This window comes from Nyctibius grandis, chromosome 4 (assembly GCF_013368605.1).
Source record: "Nyctibius grandis isolate bNycGra1 chromosome 4, bNycGra1.pri, whole genome shotgun sequence".
In the NCBI taxonomy this organism is placed as follows: Eukaryota; Metazoa; Chordata; class Aves; order Nyctibiiformes; family Nyctibiidae; genus Nyctibius; species Nyctibius grandis.
In genome coordinates, this window is record NC_090661.1 from 65994786 (window position 1) to 66017509 (window position 22724).

The 22724-nt window shown below is 38.8% G+C and overlaps 1 protein-coding gene across 1 annotated transcript; it reads left to right on the forward strand.

Moving 5' to 3' along the window:
* The first annotated feature begins 1547 nt into the window (after window positions 1-1547).
* Window positions 1548-22724, forward strand: SGPP1 (sphingosine-1-phosphate phosphatase 1). The gene is made up of 3 exons (XM_068399544.1): window positions 1548-2379; window positions 14273-14362; window positions 16377-22724. The coding sequence occupies exons 1-3, from the start codon at window positions 1762-1764 to the stop codon at window positions 16926-16928; spliced, it is 1260 nt and encodes a 419-aa protein (XP_068255645.1). The 5' UTR covers window positions 1548-1761; the 3' UTR covers window positions 16929-22724.

Consider the following 22724-nt stretch of genomic DNA (forward strand, 5'->3'; position numbering starts at 1 on the left):
GGATTAAAATTCACTAAGTTTGAATGGGCTGCTTCTGCCAACCGTTCTGATCAGGGCCCTGTCCTCATCGTTATTTATGACTCCGTTAATCCTGGAGCTGGATTTTTGCAGCAGCAGCAGCAGGTTTAGATCTGCTTCCAGATCTTTGCTAAAAACATAGTACAACACCGAATCTACTACTGGCATCTCTTTAGACACCATCTGTTTCAATTAAGTTCTCCTCTTCTTGAGATCTGGCAGCACATTCCATTTGCATGGTTTATTGGCACTGCATGGACCCAATGTTAACATCATGCAGCACCAAGTCTGAGTCAAGTACCTCCTCAAAACAGTATTAACAGCTATTTTTACTAAAACACTGTGTAGACTTGCATTATATTCCTTTATTTCAACTTTCTATTATTTGCATTCCACATCAGATTTTCTATTTTGGTTAGGATAGCTATTAAGCTAACTAGCCATTTGGGTTACATTGCTCACCCTTTTTAAAAATGGCATAAAGCAGCATTTTTATTACTTGTTTAACCTCCTAATTTTAAGGTAAGATACAAATACACTGGAGTATTAGCAAGCATAGATCAGTATCAGTTGGATGGGCGCATCAGACAGCACCGGTGACCAAAGCTCGCATTTCTCATGGCATTTCCAGGATGGAAACCCCAGCAACTGTGGGCTTTCAAAGTACCTGATTGCAAGTTTTCCGGTCCTGCTGAACTTTAAGCCATGCACACCCACGAAGAGGAACCCACGAAGTCAGGAACCTCCTCCTGACTACAGAGAGATGGAGGAAGGCACGACACCTTCCCTCGCACCCAGCAGAACCCTCCCTGCGCAGCCGTCTGCTCCACGGCCCTGTGGGTAACCCACTGCCTCAATCGCTTAACTGGCCTGACTGCTGGGGCTAAAACCACTCTGTGTCTCTGCTTGAAATCAGCTTTCCCTCTCATGTTTACACCACCAGATTTAAGCCTCTGGGGTCGGTCCGGGCAGCGGGCAGAGGATGAGGCACAGCAAGGCCGGGTCAGCCAGGCGCAGGCCTCGGGGGTGCTGATGCCAACAGGGTGGCTGAGGCGAGGGCGGCACCTCACCCTAAGTCAGAAGGAAGGGCAACTAGCGCGCCGGAGGCCGGTCGTGCTGGTGACCGGGCTGCAGCCGGCGAGAAGGAACCGACGCGCCCCAGCTACCCCTGGGGAGGCCGAGGGCCGCCGTCTCCCCTCACCCGCGGCCGCCTCCGCACCTCACGCTCGAGGCCGCAGCACGCCGCCCGCTGCCCGGCGCAAGGCCAAGCTTTGATTGGCTCCCCCTGACAGTGGGGGCGGGATAGGGAGAGGCCCGCGGCCAATCCGCGCCGCGATGGGCGTTTCCCGGGGCGGAGGGGTAGCCGCTCGTGCTAGCCGGGGTTGTGCGCAGGCGCGGCGGGGCGGTGACGGCGGAGGGCGCGCGCGCGAGGGAGGGGGCGAGCGCCGGGCGGAGAGGGCGCGGGGGCCGGGGCAGGAGCCGCGCGGACAGCTGAGCCGAGCCGAGGTGAGGGCGGCGGCCCGGGCCCGATCCCGATCCCGGGGGAGCCGGGCGGTGTCCGTCGCTCCGCGACGCCTCGCCCTTGAGCGTGTTTTCCCTCAGGGAACAGTTCCCGTCTCCGCGGCGCGCACGGGAGCCCCCATCCCTTCCGCCGCCCCTCAGGCGAAGCCCCCTCAGCTCCCTGCCCGGGCAGCGCCTCGCCGCCTTCAGCCCGCCCCTCGCGGGCGGCTTCGTCCTCCCGCCATGGCTCTCTGCCGGCGCCTGGCCCGGCTGGCCGCCCACCTGCAGGACCCGCGGAAAGTGGCCGCCTTCCAGCAGCTCTGCGGGGTGGAGGGGCCTTCGGGCTGGGCCGACGCGGAGCAGCGAGGCGGGGGCCGGGGGCCGGTGGCTAACGGCAGCCCCCCGGCCGCGGAGCGGGCGGGAGAGCAGGGGCATCCCGCCGGGAACGGGACCGTGCCCGGCGCCGTGGGCCCCCCGCAGCGGTGGAGGAGGAGGCCGCGCCGCAACTCCCTCACGGAGGAGGACGGCAGCCAGGAGTTCTCCACCCGCAGCCGCTTCCTCTACTATCTCTTCAGCCTGGGCACGGAGCTGGGCAACGAGCTCTTCTACATCCTCTTCTTCCCCTTCTGCATCTGGAACTTGGACGCTTGGCTGGGCCGGAGGCTTATCATCATCTGGGTGTGGGTGATGTACCTGGGGCAGTGCACCAAGGATGTCATCCGCTGGCCGCGGCCTGCCTCCCCGCCCGTGGTGAAGCTGGAAGTCTTCTACAACTCCGAGTACAGCATGCCCTCCACCCACGCCATGTCGGGCACCGCCATCCCCCTGGCGCTCCTGCTGCTCAGCTACGGCCGCTGGCAGGTAATGCTCACCTCCCTGCCCTTCTCCGTGTGTTTTCCAGCCCCGAGGTGTAAGGCTGTGACAGGCTTGATTTCTTTTGCGGGGGAGAGAGGGGCTGAGTTTGGGTAAAATGTGAAATTCGTGCCTCTTTTCCTTGGCCCCCCCGCCTTTTTTTTTTTAAAAAAAATTTCTATGATCTGAGCAAGTGCTCAGGTAACAAGAACTCTTCTAATAATTCTATCTTCTGAATGGAGTTCTGCTGACTTTATGAATGGTTAGCTCAGTACACATTGAAAGCCTGCTTTAACAATCTGTATTTTGTTCTTGTAAGGTTCTTTCCAACTTACGTCTAGTAGGGTGAGTGCTTTGCACAAAGTTTGGGTAGGCATCTGTTATTTTAACAGGCGTTTGGTTTTACTGACTGAGAATTTGGTGGAGAGCCAGGAACTGAAGGGCTTTTTGCTGATCCTTCTTTGCTTTGAGTCACTTTGTAGCTTTAGCGTTTTCTTTAATGCTGTCTTTTAGTTTCATTACCCATAAACTGGAAATTATTATTTCGATTTTGAGGAGTACACGTCCTTTCAGAAGGTTTTACAACTATTAATGTGCTAATAATTAGCAGGAACTGATAATCTCTGATCTTTTCAGCACCTTCATTTGGCAAAATCTTAAAATCTGCCTATTGCACTTTGGGCCAATAGATTAAGTTAAAATAACACTGTTGATCATCTGGTTTATGCAAGCTGTGGCTTGTGCTTCGGCACTTGCCCTTAACGCTATGGGTGACAGTAAGAACTCCAAAAAAGCACAACACGCATTCAGCTCTAAATCACTGCACCCGTTTCAGTAGTCAATGAGGGAGAAGGCTTTCCCAGGCAACAAATGTTCAGTGTAGGGTTTTGAGGGCTCTGTGTGTAATGTTCAAGAAGTTATGCAGTAAGTCTACTCTTAGGTTGTTAATGTTTACAAATTCTTGTAATACTTGCCTATTTTAAGTCAGATGTATGTCATTTTGGTAGAGAGAACTCTCTTTTTAAGCTTTATGCCAGGGCTGAACTCATGTCTTCTCAGTTACTGTTAACAATCACCAGTTGTCCGCTGTCACAGTGTGACACTTTGTGGCTTTATCTCAGCATATAGGATGGGTGCCTGAAAGGAAAAGAGGTGGTTGAAGGTTAGACATTGTATTTGGCCTCTCTTTAATCAAAGTTTATGTATCTACTTCTGCAAGCTGATACAGTGTGCCCAAAAGAAAGCTAGTAAGGAGTCATATTCTTTGCTAGGAAAATGTGAAGTATCACTATGTTAGAGTTGTGCGGGCATCAGATAATGTCATCTTTTGTGGGTGTTTACAAAATAAATATTTGGAGTTCTGTCACCGAGATTCTTAATCTTACAATTGTTTTGTTTGTGTGTTTTTTATTTTTTAAGTTACTGACTGCAATCTGAATATTTGATTATTATTTGTTCGATGTGTGGGGCTGATGTCAGTTGAAGAATGAACTGGATTTCTATTCCATTGCTTGTGGGAAACCTCATTTAGTAGTATCAGTCGATGAGCTTTGCACAGACTGATGTCGTGTGCAAAGGAGAACCCAGCTTGATTGCTTTTATAGAACCAGCAAACTGACAATGTGTGAAATGGTATTTTTGCCAGTGAACCAAGTTCGATCTTTGGTTTGCCAGCCCTGCAACTGCAGTCTGTGAAATACTGTGCTAATTGACTAAACACATTTATAACAAATGCATATTAAGAAATCATAAACATTCAGCCTTGTTATTATGCATTTAGAACCATGCTTAAGACATGAGGAAGCAAAGTGTTTGAGTCTTCATTTTAATTCCTTTTTCCTATGAAATGGGTATGAATAACAGACCTCTCTGAAACCAACTTCTACCATTTCAAAATGTTCATTTTTAAAAAATACCCCTTATGATTTTTAAATTATTTCCAAATATTAATCAAAAGTTAACCTATGGCATGTTGAATATCTTTTGATTTACCTCTAAAGAGAGTTAAGCCTTCATCTCATGCTTCTGCTGTTCTCCATATTTTACTTGCATTGAAAGGGAGTAGAAACTATAGGACAACCTTTTGTCATATTTTCTGGAAATAGATGGGGTTAAAAAAGTCTGACCTCAGAACTTCTTGGAAAGCTATTACTGATAAAGGATCTTGCAATACTCTGATATTCATTAAACTATACATAGTTATCAGTATATACAAATAGATTTAAACTTCTTGGCAAATGTTGGGGTACAGTCTTTATATATATTCAGCATAAGCAAGCATTACACAGACCCTGATTGTGATGAGTCCACATCTTAGGACCATTTGCTCAGAAAAATCATAATGGAGCAAGGCTGAGTGTGAATTTAAGTACACACAGCTATAACTCTCTGCAGGGACTTTTATTCTGAAATACAGGTAACTTTAATTGAGTTTATCACTTTGAAGTTTATACTAAACCAAAGAAAGCCAGTCTTGCTCTACAAGAGGTTACCCCAGTGAGAAGGGAATCGCTTTCCTGTATAGCTTATTTGGAGTTTGCTTTCATTTGGCTATGACTTCCTAGTATTGTGTAATAGTTCTTTTCTATCAAAGAAAATCTATGAGTCTTGAAAAATAGAGAACAGAGCAAATCTGCTCTTATTTTTGTACGTATGGCCCAAATTGTCCATTTAAAACCAAAATTTTTTAATTCCAGTAGGTTTTCTTTTAACCTATTGAATTAAGTTTGTGCTTTCCTAGTTTTCAATGCCTATCAGTAATCCTATTCGAATTATTTTCCTTTCGCATAGTAGTAAAAAGAATTTTTGACTATACACAGTAAAACTAAGATATTTGCTTATAAATGCAAATTCAAGTTCAAGTAAAATATTTTCAGAAATGATGTATTTTAAAGATGGTTGTGACAAATTTTCACAGTTCGAGACTTTGGATATAGGGAATATTCAATGCAACCGACCTTCAGAGAGAGAGAGAAATTATACATTAAGATAACTTTCATAATAGCTAACTGTTCTGTCCATCGTGGAATGTAACTTTTCAATTTCTCCTTGGATTATGAGAGCTTGCCTGAAACTTTTGATTCCACTTGCATAATCCTTCTATATTTATTTATTTAATACTGTTAAATCTCAGCAGAGAAAACCACTTGTTTCAAAGACACTTCAGTAACCTTGAAATATAAAGCTCATGCCAAAGACTTGTGAGAATTTAGGAGTGTTGTAGATGTTGATGTTTTTCTTTCCATCTTTGAAGCTCTGATAGCCTGAAAGAAGAGGACAAACACTTAAAAGATAGCGAGGTTATACATCTTGATATGATGTAGGAAAAAGCATACCTTTATCACATTGGGGAATACCTGCTTTCTTTGCAATACTGACAGTTTGAACCAGCCTGGCTTATATTGTGTCCTGAGCAGGGAGGAAGAGATAGTGTGAACTGCTAATTATCTACAAATCTCCAAAAGCCTAAGGCTGAGACTACTGGAAAAAGTATTTTTTTATATTTTATCTGATTACTTTGAACTGCTGATTTCAAATAGATATCAACACATATTTTGTTAGAAATGGTGCTAGAGTTAGGATGGTACCTGAATGTGTCATAGCCCTGCTGTTTTATTTTGAGTGAGGGGGAATCTGTCAGGGAGACAGAAAATACGCTTTTCTCCCAGAGTTCCTCCAGGATGCAGCCTGGCTTAGCAGTAGTTGTCTGGATTAGGAAGTGATGGGTTCGCACTCCTTCCTGAGCGCTGCATTAATGAGCTGAGTCAGGAACTGCTGACTCTCACTGTAGGCCCTTGAACGAACCTCGCTAAGTTGATACTTGGCAGGAGCCCAGAGCCTTGCTTGATGAGTAGCTGGCCTCTGTAACTACATTAACCAACGTTGTTTGAATGGGCTTATCTTCTGGAGCAGTTTAGATCACTAAATATGACAGCACGTACTTGTCTGCCAAAGTTTTATATGCAAATCCTATCATCAGTGACTCTCTTTCCACTCCACTGATGATAATGGCGACCTTAAGCACTACTGCTAAATCTGCAGTAGAGTGCATCTATTCTGTACTGGTTTCTGACTGACATGCCTAAAAGTATTTTTCAGCTTTCATTTACTTAGTGTTCCACTGAGTCTCTTACGTACCAACTGTGTAAGAATGTCACGGAGTATCAGGTCAAACACCCTTCCAGAACTCTTTCATCCGCATCATTACTTTTATCAACCAAAGCTGATGAATGTAATCAAATCAAATGGGTTTGACAGTATCCCTGTTGTGATTTCAGAGAGATCGGCATTGTTCTGTGATTCTGATGGACTACTACTAGATATTACCTCTAGAAGTGTCTGCCTGCTCTTTCATTTCAAAAGGTTAACTTCTCTCAGATCCCCACTGGGAATGGGGAATACTTGGTTATTGGGGTTGGATGAATGGTCTAATCACGACCCTGCTATGGTGAGAATTTTACAGAAAGAGGGCAAATCTTAGTTTTAAGTGTCTGTCCTTGTTGAAAGGCTTGCATTATCAGTAAGATTGATGTAATGATAAAACTGGAAGCGACACATAGGATATCATCTCTTATATGCAAAGTCTGTGTGTAAGAGCAAGTACAGACTCCTTTCAGAAAGAGATGCCTCATCTCTCAGAGAAGCTCAAATGAATTTTGACTGAAGTACTAAAATATTATGAAGAAACTTAGGCAAAGAGATGTGTGCTTGTCTAATTGATTTTCTTACATGCATTTCTTAAACAATCAAACAAAAACTCTTCCGACATGAGAAGCGTAGCTGAAGGGCTGATCTGAAAACCCAGAATTGCCTACACAATGAAGAGCTCTTGAGAAAGAGAGAGAGGAATTTGGAGGGTCAGCACTGGCCTTGTCTTGTGTATTTGAGTCATAAGGTCTTCTTTTGTGGGCCAGATTAATGCCTGTAGTTTATTTGTAAAGGAAGTTGGAAAAAGTTGTGTGGCCTGTTTGATTCAGGTGCTCTTAAATGTTTGAACTGAGCATAGCCAGTTCTTACAAACCCCATTGGGGAATCTCTGCTAGAGGTACGTAGCAGCCTGTCCTATTAAACGGTGTTGACTGGCATTAGATATATTTTTCAGTTTCGCATAAGCAAATCTTTAATGTGCAGGATCTTGGGGGGAATATGTAAAAACAAACGCTGTAAGGTTAGATGCAGAGTTTTTGATGAAGAAAGGATTCAAAGGAAATACTTCTCAAGCAATTTTTTTTTTCTTAGTGGACTGTACATGTGTAAAGCAATCCTTGTACTTTCAAATAGGGTGTGTTGATTAAACCTGAGAAAACTTCAGTTTGCAGAAAAACTATTTTTTAGGTGTTGGGGGCATAAGCAGACCAAGCCATGGGTGATTCTTGCTGGGTGTGTTCAGGGAGGGTGTTTTTTTTTTTTTTTTTTTTTTTTTTTTTTTGTGATGACTGCAAGGAAAAGAAGGAACAGGCTCTAATTCCTATTGTAACTCTTTAATTCCTTTTTCAGATGATGTGTAGCAGAAAATTAAACCTTCTAACTCCCTGCAGGGCTGACATTGAAATCTTTATCTTGGAATTTAAAGAAGGGGTTCTTGTGATGACATGTAGCACTCTCAGATTTTAATGCTTTTCATGTTAAGGTTGGTCAGTGGAAGAAAGAAGGAAGTAATTGATAAATGTATCTTAACCAGTGTTATTTACCACTTGGCCTCTTTTGAAAAGACCTTTTTGTCTGTTTATTTTTCCTAAAATGACTCATAAGTGGTCTTTCTTTTTTAACGATCCAATTCTCCCTTTTCTTCTGCTCCCTCCAGAAAATCACTTATATGCTGTACTTTTTGTACTTATCTGGCCAACTGGTGTCTCAGTCATTCCTGTAAACATTGATTATAGCTTTCCATATGACTATGGCCAATACCTAGCCCAAATATCTTATTAAAAGCATGATGCTGCAAGTGCTGCTTGGATTCTTTCAGTGAACTCTGGTCCAAAATAATTGTCTCAAACTCAGGCTGAACTTCTGAGCTATCAAATTATTAAAAAAAGATCATTGAGTAATACTGTAGAACACTGAAAATATTAGACAATTACTTTGGACCCCTTTGTGAATGCTGGAAACTTCTCCAGTGTAGAATGTGCTTTTAAAAAGTAAAGAAACTACCATCTAGAGTATGTTTTAAGAAAGTTCCATTATGAAAGAAGGAATTTTCTGACCTAGGTCAAAGCTTTTAGGGCAGATTGTTTCCTTATGAGCATTTTTAAACAATGGTTATGTTATTAAGACTCTTGGCAAAAAGTCAGATTAAGGGGAGGGAGGAGGATAGGCACTTGAGGGAAATGTTTTCTATGTGATCCAGTCAGAAGCTTGCAAGCCCTTTTCAGAGGATGTAATTGAATAAAATGGGAATTTCCCATTACAAACATAGGGCATAAAATTCTCAAAGACTAACTGGGAGTAGTTTCACTGCTATTTTCCAAATATGACCAATTTAATTCAGTTTAATTGATTAAAACAAGATTCTGGATATAGGAACAAAATTGAGGCATGAAAGAAGATGAGTAGTCTACTCAATCAGCTTTATTTATTCCTAGCTTTTTCTTTAGTTTAATATCTGAATTTAAGAAATCAATTAACCTTTTTTAATCTTTTTTTTTTTTTTTTTAAATAACATGCTTGGTGATCTTTCCCTTAGTCATATACATTAAGACTGGAATACTTTTCTTAATGTGTATGATGCCTTCAAAGAAACATATTCATTCAAACATTTAAAAGCCAAAATGTCAACAAGGGTATATTTTTAATCTATATGTTGCATTTGTCTCTATCTCCAGTCTCTGCCTTGTTGTCAATTCCATCTGCCTCCACTTTGTCTTCTAATATTGTATTTGTACTACATGCTTATGCATATTATCAAAGTTTTATTCTGGCCTTTGGAAAAATATTTGTGCAAGCTGGGTATCAGTGATTTGATCTAATATGGAATATGGATTACTTTTCTCAAGGAGAAAAATGCCAGGTTAATGTTGAGCTTTGAGTCAACATGTGATTTTTGAAATTGAGATTGGTACTATATGAGTGTCTTTATTTTTGTATAAGGTTAAGATTTTCAAGTCACAAGTTTTTTTTTTTAATTTAGAGGAAAAAAGGCAGTATGAAGTTCAGTAAATACTTATAATTGTTGAGGTGGCATGGTAGCTATGGAGGCATAATGAGTTTTTGAGGATATACATAGGATGGTCTTAATTAAGGGCATGGAGGCAGGGTTTGAGATGTTTGTGTGTAAAATGGGCTGCTCCTGAATATGTGACTCTAAGTGACTGAGTATGGTCAAGAATGAAGATATGTCAATTCTGTTATCAGAAGGAAAAAGTTGAGAGAATGAAACCTGTTTTTTATGTCTACCTCTGCCAGCTGTGATCTCTGACAACGTTTCACTCCCTCATCTGAAAGGAGATGTGATGCCAGTTTGCCTTCTGATGCCTAAATGAGTAAGAATAGCAATGAACTGGGGAAGAGGGTAAAAGTGAACTTGTGATCTTTTGTCCTTTGTGCCTCTGTAGGTCTGATTTGGCATGTGAGGAACCATGGGACTAACATTGCTGGAATTCAGCAGTCTTGCTTTAATCTCTCTCATTCAAGTAGAGACTGTCAGTGTGTCTATATACAACTATATAGAAAAGATCTAAAATTTTATAACTCAAAGGTAATTGATTAACTGTTAATTTTCAAATTTGTGAATGCAGTATTTTCAAAAATAAGAGAACCAAGCAAACATTAAAAAAAATGAGTGCTTATGGCTTTCTTCCATGAACACTTGAGATTAGTGTGAAAACTTTAATATAAACTAATCTTTCATAAAATGTGCCTATTTTAAGTAGAAAACATAGTAAAAGCTGTTTGTTTTTTTTTTCTTTGAAGATTCATTTGTGATTGCAAGACAAGCTTTGTGAAATCCACCATTTATTGTAAAGCAGGTTTGATACCATATTAATACTCTTAAGGCACTATACTAATAGATGATGTTTGGTATTTGGGGGGGATTTTGTATGCCTAGGCAGTGGGAGGTTACAGATACACAACCATGGTATACCCGATGTATATATAAAATGCTTGCTGGTACATCAATATTGCATTATTTTCAGACAATAATTTGGAAATAAATTTATGGCATCAGCTTTTCTTATAAGGACCAAGGTGATGTCCCCTATTGGTGTTATGACTTGGCATGCTGCTGAGCAGTCTTCTTGCTGAGTGAAAAGGTGTGTGGGAGTGTTAATATTCTCCATTAGTCACCTTGTACGCCTACCCCTACGCGTGAGGACAAAATACGCAGTTGCCTTATCACCTCAAGGCAGATTTCAAGCAGGTGCTACCAGTTTGGTGTTCTAGGAATTCTTGAACCCAGTGGCTGCTTTTAAAAGGTATGTGTGAAAACAGGCCAAGGAGGAGACAGGGTATTGTACTTTGTGTTGAAGTAGGGGGTTTCTTCTGCTTGATTTCTGCTAGTGTCTAAGGAGGCCAGTGAACTATGGAGCCCCAAAAGGTACCTACAACTTTATGATGTTCTACAGGTGGGTATGGGGGTTGTGGGAAGAAAATCAGATCAGTTATGTGGGCAATGCAGGGACGTATGGATATAACATTGGAAGAAATCAGGACAGATGAAGGTTAAAACCTTCTTTAGATCAAATTTTATTTCTGTACTTTATACATAAAGATGTCTTTATCTCAACTGATAATTATTTTACTGTCTGGTAAGTAAGCTTCAAACACAAACTGACAGTTGTCCAAGTGTGCTGGTTACATAGTGGGAGCATAGAGGAGAATGCTTTGTGTGGGAACTAATCACAAAAATCGACTTAACTGTTATATTGTGGAATATTATTCCAGAGGAAATTAGAGTAATTGTTTCAATCTTCTGCTTTTTTTATAGTGGAGTGGATATAATACAGCTAGGTATGCTGTAGTGGATAAGCTCTTTTGGGTAGAAAGAAGCTGGGTTTAGGACTTCTGTGATTATTATTATCATGCATTAAAAATACCATAAATCAGCATGTGCCTAAAACTGCAGACACGTTTGTGGACAGATCATGCTAGAGCTATTATGGTAAGAATAATTTGTCTGAGTTTAAGTTAAAAATTCTTCATTATTTTAAGAATATATGAATCAGGGTTAAATGTATAATTGGCTTTTTATTGGGGACACAATAGGGAAGTGTTTGAGCTCTTGGATACAGATGCTTTGCTACAGAGGAACTAAACTAGCTAGTGTTTTCAGATGTTTTAATGGGTATTTATTCTCAATACTATTGAAAACAGAATTAGAGTGAGATATGACAGAGCCAAATATTCTTTCCAAAATTTTCTTCAAAGTTGTTCTGACAGTTTCCTTCTTCAAACACCTCTCCCTTGAGAGTTCCTAACTGAGAGCAAGCATTTCATTTCATTTTCAGAATTTATTCTACTCTCCCTGCTGTTTACGACATGCCCAGGACTCTTAAAACAAGACTCTTCACATACCTTTTCCTTCATACTCCTTGTTCTTAGTATCTTGCTGTTTAGCTGCTCCATCCTCCCCCACAATCCCAGCTTCTTCCCCACAGTATCATTAGCTGCTATAGCCTGCTGAGCCTGGGGCTTCATTAGTCTTCCTGCTAAAGCTCCAGCTTCTGTTTCTGTCAGGTATTTCAGAAATGCAGGAGAAGTCTTTATTTATTAAAGAAAAGATTTACCCCTGATTGGAGCCTGAAAGCGCAAAAGATGTGTGCAAGGAAACAAGAATGGACGTACGGTATCAAGTGATGCGCAAAACCGTTTGAAACTTTTGGCACGTGTGTGAACACATGCAAGCTCATTCTACCACCAAGCAACTGTGATGCTATTAAATTTTCTGGTCAAGAGGTCTGCATTGCTTCTGGAGGTAGTAAATCTTCCCTTGCTAGTCTCTGACAAACAAGAAGTCTGTCTTCCTAGAGTTTCATCTTGTGTGGAGTGTGTAAAGAGGTGCTAGAAACCCCTCTTCAGAGGATGTAGGGAATCCTCTGTACATGCAGCATTTCTGCTTTGGTGGTCCTCTGTGGGGAGAGCGGAGCAGCACTGGGCAGGGAGGCTGTGTGGCTCGAGTGTCTGCCTGGGGCAGGCAGCATTAGTTCTGCCCTGAGATCAATGGAAATGGTGGTAGAGGCATAACAGGGATGAGTGATGGGGCTGTGCTTGTAATGTATTCTGGTGGTGCAGCACAGGGTACAAGGATTACTGTTGTGGCTGCTATAACAATGTCAGCATCTCATAACTTTGCAGTCGCGTCTTCAGCGCGACCTAGTTACTGGTGTATTGCCCATTATTAGCATAATTCTGAAAGGCAGGAAACTGCATTTGTTTCTTTATCATTTCAGTTAGAAATGAATCATTTAGTACATAATTTTGTTTAGGTACAATGTGTAGATGAATGTCGTAGAAACGAGGACAAATGTTGCTACAGGAGTTAGAGTTTAAACTAGATGTAACACATCTGTGAGCTGGGCATTTAGAATTGATTTTAGTATGAAATCTGTTGCTTATGTGAAATGTAAGCGTCCTGAATTTTTCTGTTAGAGCAAATTTTTTTAAGTTTGTCATGCTAACATGGTCCTGGAGCTGAGAATTCAAAGAATGTTGGAGTAGTGCAGAAGACTGATAATCTTTTCTCAAACCTTTCATTGAAAGACTGATTTAGAAGCTTGTCAATCTGTTAAGTGGCCTTCACAGAGGACACACAACCTTCTCCAATAAGATTAAAGATACTTTCTCTAATTTGTTGGATATTCTATCCTTCAGGTTACCCATTAAAGGAGCAAGGGAAAGGCAAGAAAACTGCCTGTAATTCTTAGTTTTTATTCTGAAATTTGAGTACATCTAGACTGCCTGTTTATATTGAAAATGTTTATAATTGCTTTCATGGAGGAAGTGAAGCAATTCTGGAAACATGCCATTTTGTCTTGTGACTGCTGCTTTTATAGAACTAATAATTATTTTTAATACTGAAAAAAGGAAGCTGTATCCTGTCTTGTACAACATTTTGAAATATGGTAGTAGGGAAAGTATTTCTTACTGTGCTGTAAGATGTGAATTAGCATACTTTTATCCAAAAGCTAAAAAATTAAAATACTAAGTTTCTACACATGCTGATATGTGCTTATTAAAACAAAGTATTTTGTTTGTTCCTGGTAAACAGTCCAGATAAAAAAATCTTCTACCAGAAGATGGAAATAATTGGAAATAATTATTTGATGTTTTTTGTTTAATAAAAGTGGATTGTAAGAGGAAATTTACATGGGTTTGTAAAGAACAGAGAAGATTACTATTCTAGGAGTTTCATACTGGTGTTCAGAGATTGAGTCAAGGATTGCAGAAACTCTAAAACAGTGTGTAAGAAATTGAATTCATGTGTAAATTTTCATGAGTTCTTCCTTCTCAGGAGAAAGGTGAAGCTACTAGGTTCTGCCTGGATAATTGTTAACAATAGTAGTATATCATGTAGGTGCTCCACCCAGTGTAAAACTGTTGCACAGTTTATAACACAAGGCTTGTCTCTGCTGTATTGCCAATTTAGGATATTGTAACATGGGAAGACTAACTGCTACAAAGATCTGCTGACTTCTTACTGCTTTGTCTGAAAAGATACAATCAACGTCCTGTAAATTCACAAGGAAAATTGAAAAAGTTTGACTTAATAATGTTTTGACTTTATGAAAAGTGGACTTACTTGAGGTGGTCTAATAGGGTTGGGTAGGCTAGGGCAAGGAAAAAGGTAAGCATAACTTGCATTAATTTGACTTATAGAATTCTTATAGAGTGATGGCTGCTTTGGTTTTTTTTTTTGTTTTTTTTTCCCCTGCATTCTAATAAAATTTCTCAATTTTTTCCCTACCAGTATCCCCTTGTGTTTGGACTGGTCCTTGCTTTCTGCTGGTGTTCTTTGGTTTGCTGTAGTCGAATTTATATGGGAATGCATTCAATTTTGGTAAGACAATAATCCTACTAAACTTTTATTTTAATGTTCTAATTTCATAAACGTCTATCACACTTAAGTTTTTACAGTGCAGTAATTGTATATAGATTTTTTTAGAATATCCTACCATATAGGAATAAGAATACTTAAATTTCTTCAGCAGAGAAATTGATACAATAGCTAAAAGTGGATGTCAAACTTCTGTTAATTTATACTTTTCTTTCATAAACTCAATCCACAGTTGAAACTTAGCTGATGTTTAATAGCAGTTTTAGTGCTATTGTAGTGCTAGTGTAGACTGAGTTTTCCTCTATAGAGTAGAAATACTTCTGCAGGATGAGAGAGTGGCTGTTAATGTCCAGTCAGGTTCCACGTCAGCTACCCAAAGCATGTGCATTTCAGAGTGCCATGCTAAATGCTGGGCTTTCACTTACCAAAGTTTCTAAAGAACCAATTAACAAAGTTGTCATCTTTGAAAAACAGACTTATTTATTAAAAAGGATTTTAAAAAAAAATCAAACTGAAACACAAATGCATGCAATGTAAAAATGGGAAAACAAGACCACCACATAAGGGTAATCAGAGTATAAGACCACGAATAAGGATGGCTAAAGAGATTTTTGAGGATCACTTGCTAGAAGGAGAAAAGCTTACAGACAGAAAACAGTAAGCCTGGTAGTGAGTAGTAAAGCTGGGTGATGAACACAGTGTAAAAGGAGCATGTGAAAATAAGGCAGCTCAGAAAAACTGAAGGACACATTTGCATTAGTGATTAGGAGGCTTCCCAAGTCAGAACCACTTGTGTGCAGGACGATGGGTTGAACTGGTATTTCAGCTGACAATGTCAGCTGACAGGTAATGTCTTAGAACGAAGTCATGCAACAAATAGCGACGCATCATGTAGACTAGGTTATTCAGCAGTTGCATGTCTGAATACTCTATAGCATTTGAATACAATTAACCATGTGTTGCCTGTAATATGAATCAACCATGGTGCCTAAATTTGGGAGGAGGGTAGGGTGGCAAATATGGCAGAAAGTTGTGGTTGCTTCTGAAATGAACAAGTCCGACTTTCATAGCAGTCAGTTGTCGTAGAGCTTTTGTCAAGCATTCAATTAGTGGAAGTGAATAAAAATAATTCATTGAAGATAGAGCAATACAAATACTGCTGATGAAAGCCCCACCTCCTGGCTCATATGGAAGAGCTGATAAGCATGTGAATGAAGGTGATCTGGTTTCTAGTGCTTGGATTTCTAAAAAGCTTTCAACAAATTCTTTCTTAACAACTAAAGGTGACAAAAGTTGCAGATAATTCCGTGCAATTTAGTGTTGAATCAACAGTAGCTGCAATTTAATGCTAAATTAAAAAATCAGAGTAACCTTTTACTTAAGACATTTTTAATAACACTGAAAATCAAGTATGAAGGCACAAAAGTTTCCCCTTCCTCTCCTTTAGTGGTTGGAAACAGTTCTCCATTCTTGCAGTATTGTTAATTGTGAAGCTGGAGTGAAAGTCTAAGCTGCTCTAATGCCTAGCTGCAGTGGTCCTCGACTGCCTTACCAGCTATTGCTGCCAGCGTGCCTGTGTGTTGGCACTCAGGCACTTAGCTCCAGTGTTGAGCTGTTCCAGCAAACTAAGTTGGCAGAACTTGTTTAGCTGGGCTAGCTTTGTCCTGACTGTAGGCTGGAATACCCCAGTCCTGGACAAGGACCATTCTAGTCATCAGGTAGGTAGGTCTACAACTTCGTTTGATCATGGATCATTTGATTATAGCTTCATTCATGATCATGGTCATTCATGATCTGATCATGGTGCAGATGTCCTATTAATCGGTAATCAAATGCAATTCCTTACCTTATCTTTAACATAAAAAAGATTTAATCTTGTACAGCAAATGAGAAAAGATGGGAATCCACAAGTCGCTTTTAGCAACAGCAACTAGGCTTGTCTCCATCCTAATGTAACTTAAATTATTTTTTAAAATACTTATTACACTGAAACCATATCTTTGTCTCTCTTCAACAGGATGTTATTGCTGGATTTCTGTATGCTATTGTCATCTTGGTTGTCTTCCATCCAGTTGTGGACCTGATTGATAACTTCAACTTAACTTACAAATATGCACCCTTAATTATCATCAGTCTCCATTTAGCCCTGGGCATCTTTTCTTTTACTTTAGACACCTGGAGCACATCGCGAGGAGACACAGCTCAGATACTGGGCTGTGGTGCTGGAGTAGCCTGTGGCTCTCATGTTAACTACATAATGGGTCTAAAGCTAGATCCTCCTCCCCATACGTTACCTTTATCTCTTTCCTCTCTCACTGTGACTGTGTTTGGAAAAGCCATATTGCGGTTGTTGATTGGAGTAATCGTTCTGTTGTTAACAAAAGTAGCCATGAAAAAAGCCACTATTCCACTGGCATGTAAAATATTCCGCATACCACATGATGATGTACGGAAAGCAAGACAACGCATGGAAGTTGAGCTTCCCTATCGTTATATTACGTATGGATTGGTTGGGTTCTCCCTCATCTTTATTGTTCCTTGCCTTTTCCATTTTATTGGTCTTTCTTGATGCATTTTTATCACTTTAAATAGGGAGAACAGAGCTAGTTGCTTTTTGAAGAGGTGCACTAGTTTGCTAAGGGAAGGCCAGTGAGCTTGGCTGTAGCAGGGTCTTTACTTTAACAGCAATACTTAGCAGGCAAAGCATTTAAAGAACTTTGCACATCTTTGGGTATGGTATGGGGCCAGAAGTCAAATATCAATCCATGAGAAGTGCTGAACTCTGTAAATGCATGTCTAGACTTATTGCTGTAACATTGTGTGCGTGTGATGCAATGAACGTGTCTGGAATGTCTATCATACTGTACCTGTATACATTGACATTTTAACAGGTATGTCTGACAGCTAATCAGAAAGCTCCATTCATGATCTGTTTGCCATTTCATAGTAATTTCTTCAAGTTGTTGGACCGTAGACTGCTAAATTTGCTTTCCTCTATTCTTTCCTGAAGTCCTGCTTCAAGATGTTTCAGCTAATAGGCATTTCTAATGGACCAAACTTGAAATGAGGTTGAATTTTTCTAAAAGAATCAAACAGAAGCCTTTTTTTTTAGCTCCCTCTACAGAGTGAAATGTCTGGATTGGCACTGGTAGATAACACTAGAGCATATGTGATTCAGGTACTCTATTTTATGGTTTTGTAACTGTGACTTTCTGTTGCTAAATTAAGAAATGCCATATATACTGTGATGTAAAAATACCTAATTTTATTTAAAATCCTACACAATTAGGCAGATATTTTTTAATGTTAGATTGTTGACATTGCTGGCATGGCTCACGTTAACCAGAACATTCAGTTTAGCCTGATCAAAATTGCATAAATGAAATGACCCAAGAATTGCTCAAGATGTTGTAAATGGACAATAATCCCTTTTGTAAGTATTTTTAATGTGTATTGTAAGTTACTGGAAGAGGATATATTTTTCTGGAGATTGTTTATACAGTGGACAGATTAAAAATTAATTATCTAAACATATAAACAATAAAACCACCCCATTCTGCAAAGAAATGGGCCTCACTTATTATTCCAAACTAATTTAGAAGGACCATTGTTTTTAGATATTTGCTTAGAAAATATAATCCTTATTCTAGAAAAAATATATGTATTTTTATGCATTAACATACTATATTTAAAGGTGATAATCACTTTTACTCAATTTAGATACCTATAAGACAATATAATGATCGTATTGAATTTTTAATAATTCTGATAGGCAGATTGTGAGCAGTCAAGACAGTATGGTCCATGCATAAATGATTTGTGCATATCTAAATTTTACTGGATTATTATGCAGTTTTCAGCATTTCATGTGCCTCTTTTGTATTTCATTTTGTCTATGTTAATGTGTTGCCTAATCTGTTCTTTCCACGTCAGGAACTGTCACATTGCAGCAAGAGCTGTCTTATTGTCTGGCCAGGCATGAATTACGGAATTTTGTCTTGTACTTTTTTTTTTTCAGGAAAAACATCATTTCTGTGGGAAGTCTAGTGATTAGATACAATACAAAGCTTAAATTTTTTTGTAAACAATATTTGGAATTGGAAGGTTTTTTGTATTGGAGCTCATATCTCCAAACTGTTAATATGTAAATTAACAAAATGAACTTCGTATCTCTTTCCTCAAAGCAGTCAAAGTTATGGTACGCTGGCATCAGATGATGTGAAAAGCTGACTTTTCTGATGCATTTCTTCAGTGCATTCAGAATGCACCGCTATGAATGTATTCACACTGATGTATTCAGAACTGATAGTGTGTTGAACAGCTTCTATAGCTGAAAAGACCTTACTTAGTAGAAAATGATTAGCTTGTTTCAGTGCATATTTCTGGATTTGATTTTTCTATCTGTTCCTCTTTTGCAGTTTAATGCTGAATGTGCAGTAAAAGGTAAATTGGTTTCCAAGGTTTTGAGGGAGGGATTTCCACTGGTTTGGCTTTGCACATTAAGATAAGTCATTAAATAAATGGGCTGTAGTACGATAAGTAAGATACTCATTAAATATAATAGCTGAGGGGAATGTACACAAAATGCCTTACGCTTAAAGCCCTGAGCAAGTGGTGTAGTTCTAATTATATTAAATTAGTCTGAGGACTGGTGAAAATAATAGGATAACTTTCTGTGAAATTTGGGGCATATTCTCCTTAAATATCCCAGCTTTACAGTTTATAGCAAAAACTGTTTAAATTCTAGCACAGAAGAGAGAAGTGAGCAAAACTAATTTTTTAAGGTACATATTTGACTTCTAGGATCTTCAAGTTTGCAGCACAAGAGTGTTCTTCAAGCTGTCTTTTCTAGCTGTGCTTGCTCTGTTGTACTATTAATGGAAAATAAAATCTACTATGGAAGATCTAGAACGGGTGAAAAGGTCATATGCAGGTAGGGCTTTCAACAGGCTAAGGAAAATTGCACTGTAGCTTACTCTACTGTTATAAATATATATTTTATATTTTTATACATTACATTAGGTAACTTCAAAATGTCATGTTCCATGTACCCCATAGTCTAGTACACAGGAAATGTATATCAGAATGTTTATAAGGCACCTTTACAACCCTGTCTCTAAGACTACAACTACTTCACTGAAGTTTACATGAAAAAAACTTTTACTATTCTATTTCCCTGTTTTATAAGGGGCTAGGCTTAAGAGGGCAGTTTAGCACAAAATATCATGCAATATGAATAGTTACAGAACAAAGAATCTCAGAAATGCAAAAATTTAAAAATCCAACTTCAATATTTGTATTTTAGTATATTTTTGTTTAATAATAAGCTAAGATTCTTTCAAATCAGCATAACAAAACAGCAGGTAAAACTGGAGCACTTTCTTTGCCCTAAGCTATTCCTAGAGTTGAACATAAAAAATGTTTTTAGTATGAGCATCAGCTGGTACCAAATTACTTACAGATAAACTTAACATAGCTTTAAAAGGTAGTTGAATGTCTTCTCAGAAGGACAAGACACTTGAAACCTTTCATGAAGTGGTGCAAAAACATATTCGTACATCACTGCTAGTGAACTTCCTCAGTTCCAGGTTGTATAGTCCTAAAGAGAGAAATACTACTGCTTTATAGAAGCAGATATAAATACACTTTTATTACAGAAAGCTGTTAGTTAAATTTGTCTTATTCGATTACTGTATGAAATAAAACCTGAAACTAACAGTCACGTAGAGTGTAATTTGGCACAAAATTCTGTTTTCCAAGAGGCTGAAGAGACTCGAATTAGTCTTAGACTGCCTTAACCATAGGAGCAGGATTTTTTCTGACCTGGCCCTCAGTCGGAACTAACATAGGCATTGTATCTTGGGTAAGTTTTAGAATCTATTCCTTTGAAATAAGTTTCATGTTTATAAAAAAGCTATTACTTTTGCTTCCCATACTGTGAACTGGGGTTGAAGCATCTTTCTGCTGTGTGATCACCTATGAAGATCTTCAGTCTCTGATCACCTTTGCCTTACCACTTACCTTGCAAATTGTGGGTGCGGGAGAGGGGCAGGTGGAGAAGCTATTTTAAGGTAAATTGGCAAACCAAAGGGAGTTGTATTTCGTTTATTTCCTTGGAAATTTTTTTAAGCTTATGTACAGCTCTTCTGAAAAAAAAAAAAAAGGAAAGGTGTGTGCATTTCTTTTAAAATGGCATCTCTAAATGTGCTATGTGGCTTTTTATTTTTTTTTTTTTTACCAGAACAGTGTTAAATTGTCTGGATTTTAAAAGCTATTATGTTTTCCTTTGCTACCATTTTTATTACTGCTTTCAGTATTTTTTTACTCCATTTCTTGCTTATTTCCCAGGGAGTGTCCTGAAGTTTTTGTAACCCATTGCTACTTATGCGAAGATTGTAATTTTGAACTTGTAAATACTTAAGGGCTGTTAGTGGCTGTTAGCTGCTCAAATACATAAAAACAAACCTTGCATGCTGTAAGTAAATACATCTGTTGTGCTAAAAGTTGTTTCTATTTCAGTATTTGCTTTCTCAATACAAAATTGAGATTTTTCACACACAATACACAAGATATTTAATACTTCAGTGGTATGGAGGGACATTGCTGCTGAACTCCTGTTCAGCACCTAGTTCCTTCCATATTACATTGTGAATGAACCCTGAAGGTCACATCCATGCTCTGACATGCGTACAGGCGTCAGTGTGTGAAGTGACTTACCTTCTAAGATGTAAATGTCATATCGTTGCTTTTGAGGTCCGAGAGATTGTTCTTTTTAAAATCACACTTAGCCCAGTTTTTACAAGACTTTTAAAGGGCTTAACTGGGAAGCTGTTTCTTAGTAGCTTAAACTGGCTGCATGTTTGCAACACTTAATTGATACTTTCCCCTCTGTACCATAATTGTGCTGAATGACGAGATCCCAGAATAATGTCAGTAGATATAATGACGACAGGAGAATTGATTTCTTGGAGTATTGTGACTCACTGTAATTGAATCTTGGGTGGTTTTTTGGTCTAACGTAGAATGTTTCTAGGTTATTCAATTTATTTCTGTATTCTACAAAGGACTTTGAGGAAACTTTGACTTTTTTGTGGGAAGAAGTCTCATTGAATGACTTCATGCCAGAACTTTATTCTAGTGAAAAGCTTAAGTGGCCTTTTTGTTTCAGCAAAAATATATAAGCCTATTTTAAAATTTATTGCAAACACCGTATTTGTCAAATTGATAGATTGGTTGGGTCACTGATGTTGTTTGTCTTCCTATAATACTTCTTGAAACAAAGGCAAACAAAGCTTAATTTGGAAACAAGATGTGATATTGTGTGGCAAAGAGGATATAGCTCTTTAGGTGTTCTCTAAAAAGTGAGTATCACATGCTGGAGTTGAAGCAAATTTAACTATGCATTAGAAAAATTTCTTTGCACTCCATTCTGCACCAGAAATAATTTGCATGTTGCTAAGAGTCCATGTAGCAAAAGAAAGCAAGGCAGTATGTGCTTGCAGAGTATCATTAGTAACTGTGCCTGTAGGATCAAAGATGACTAGAGGGTACGTAGGAGAATACTACCTGAGAGATATTGAACAGTAAATGTAAATAAAAAGTCCTATCAAGTTGGAGAATTTTATTAGTCATTAAACTTTGACTAAATTAGTCACTAAGTTTTTTTCCACAATTTTATTTTTGGTAGAAAGTGTAATGAAAGACAAGGGTGATATTCCTGAAATGGAAATTCGATCTTTAGAGAATTCTGGATGTCTAAAGTATCATAACTGAAAAAGATCAGTTCAGGAGCTAGTAACCTGAAAAGTAAGAGCAAAGTCTGAGGGGGATTTTGTATTAAATTTAATGCACTTAAAAATGATGCCAAAATTTGGCCCATACTTGATTTATATGAAATCTGTAGTACAATATAGATATATGTATAATATATTGCATACTGGAGTTTAATTTTTTATGTATAGATTTTTTCTTGTTACTGCATTCCCTGATAAAAGCAAGTGTTCATACAATATAAAAGAGCTTTGTCTGTATAAGATAAGGCTGTATGTTAGTAATTTTTTGGGAAATAATGCAGTTGTATCACCCCCCATCTCTCAACCTTTTGGAGAACTTTATTTAAAAATAAAAAATACTTTCAAATGCAAGCCCTGAGTTAATTGGGGATCATATAATGGTTGCTGTATAATAGTGTACAACTGATGTTTTAAAAATTAATACATTGGAATTTTTTGTTATCGTTAATGATTTTGTACTCATTGTACACTTTCTGCAGTTGTCAACTAATATTTAAACTCACATTGACTGGTAACTGAAGTGTCTAACTTCATCTGCAACGAGTGGGTAATAAACTACTGTTGGATTCAAA

Excerpts from the sequence above, each read along its gene's own strand:
- SGPP1 (XM_068399544.1), top strand. The coding sequence starts at position 1,762 with ATGGCTCTCTGCCGGCGCCTGGCCCGGCTGGCCGCCCACCTGCAGGAC. Across the intron at positions 2,380-14,272 it reads TCAGCTACGGCCGCTGGCAG|TATCCCCTTGTGTTTGGACT; the intron begins GTAATGCTCACC and ends TTTCCCTACCAG. Across the intron at positions 14,363-16,376 it reads TGGGAATGCATTCAATTTTG|GATGTTATTGCTGGATTTCT; the intron begins GTAAGACAATAA and ends TCTCTTCAACAG.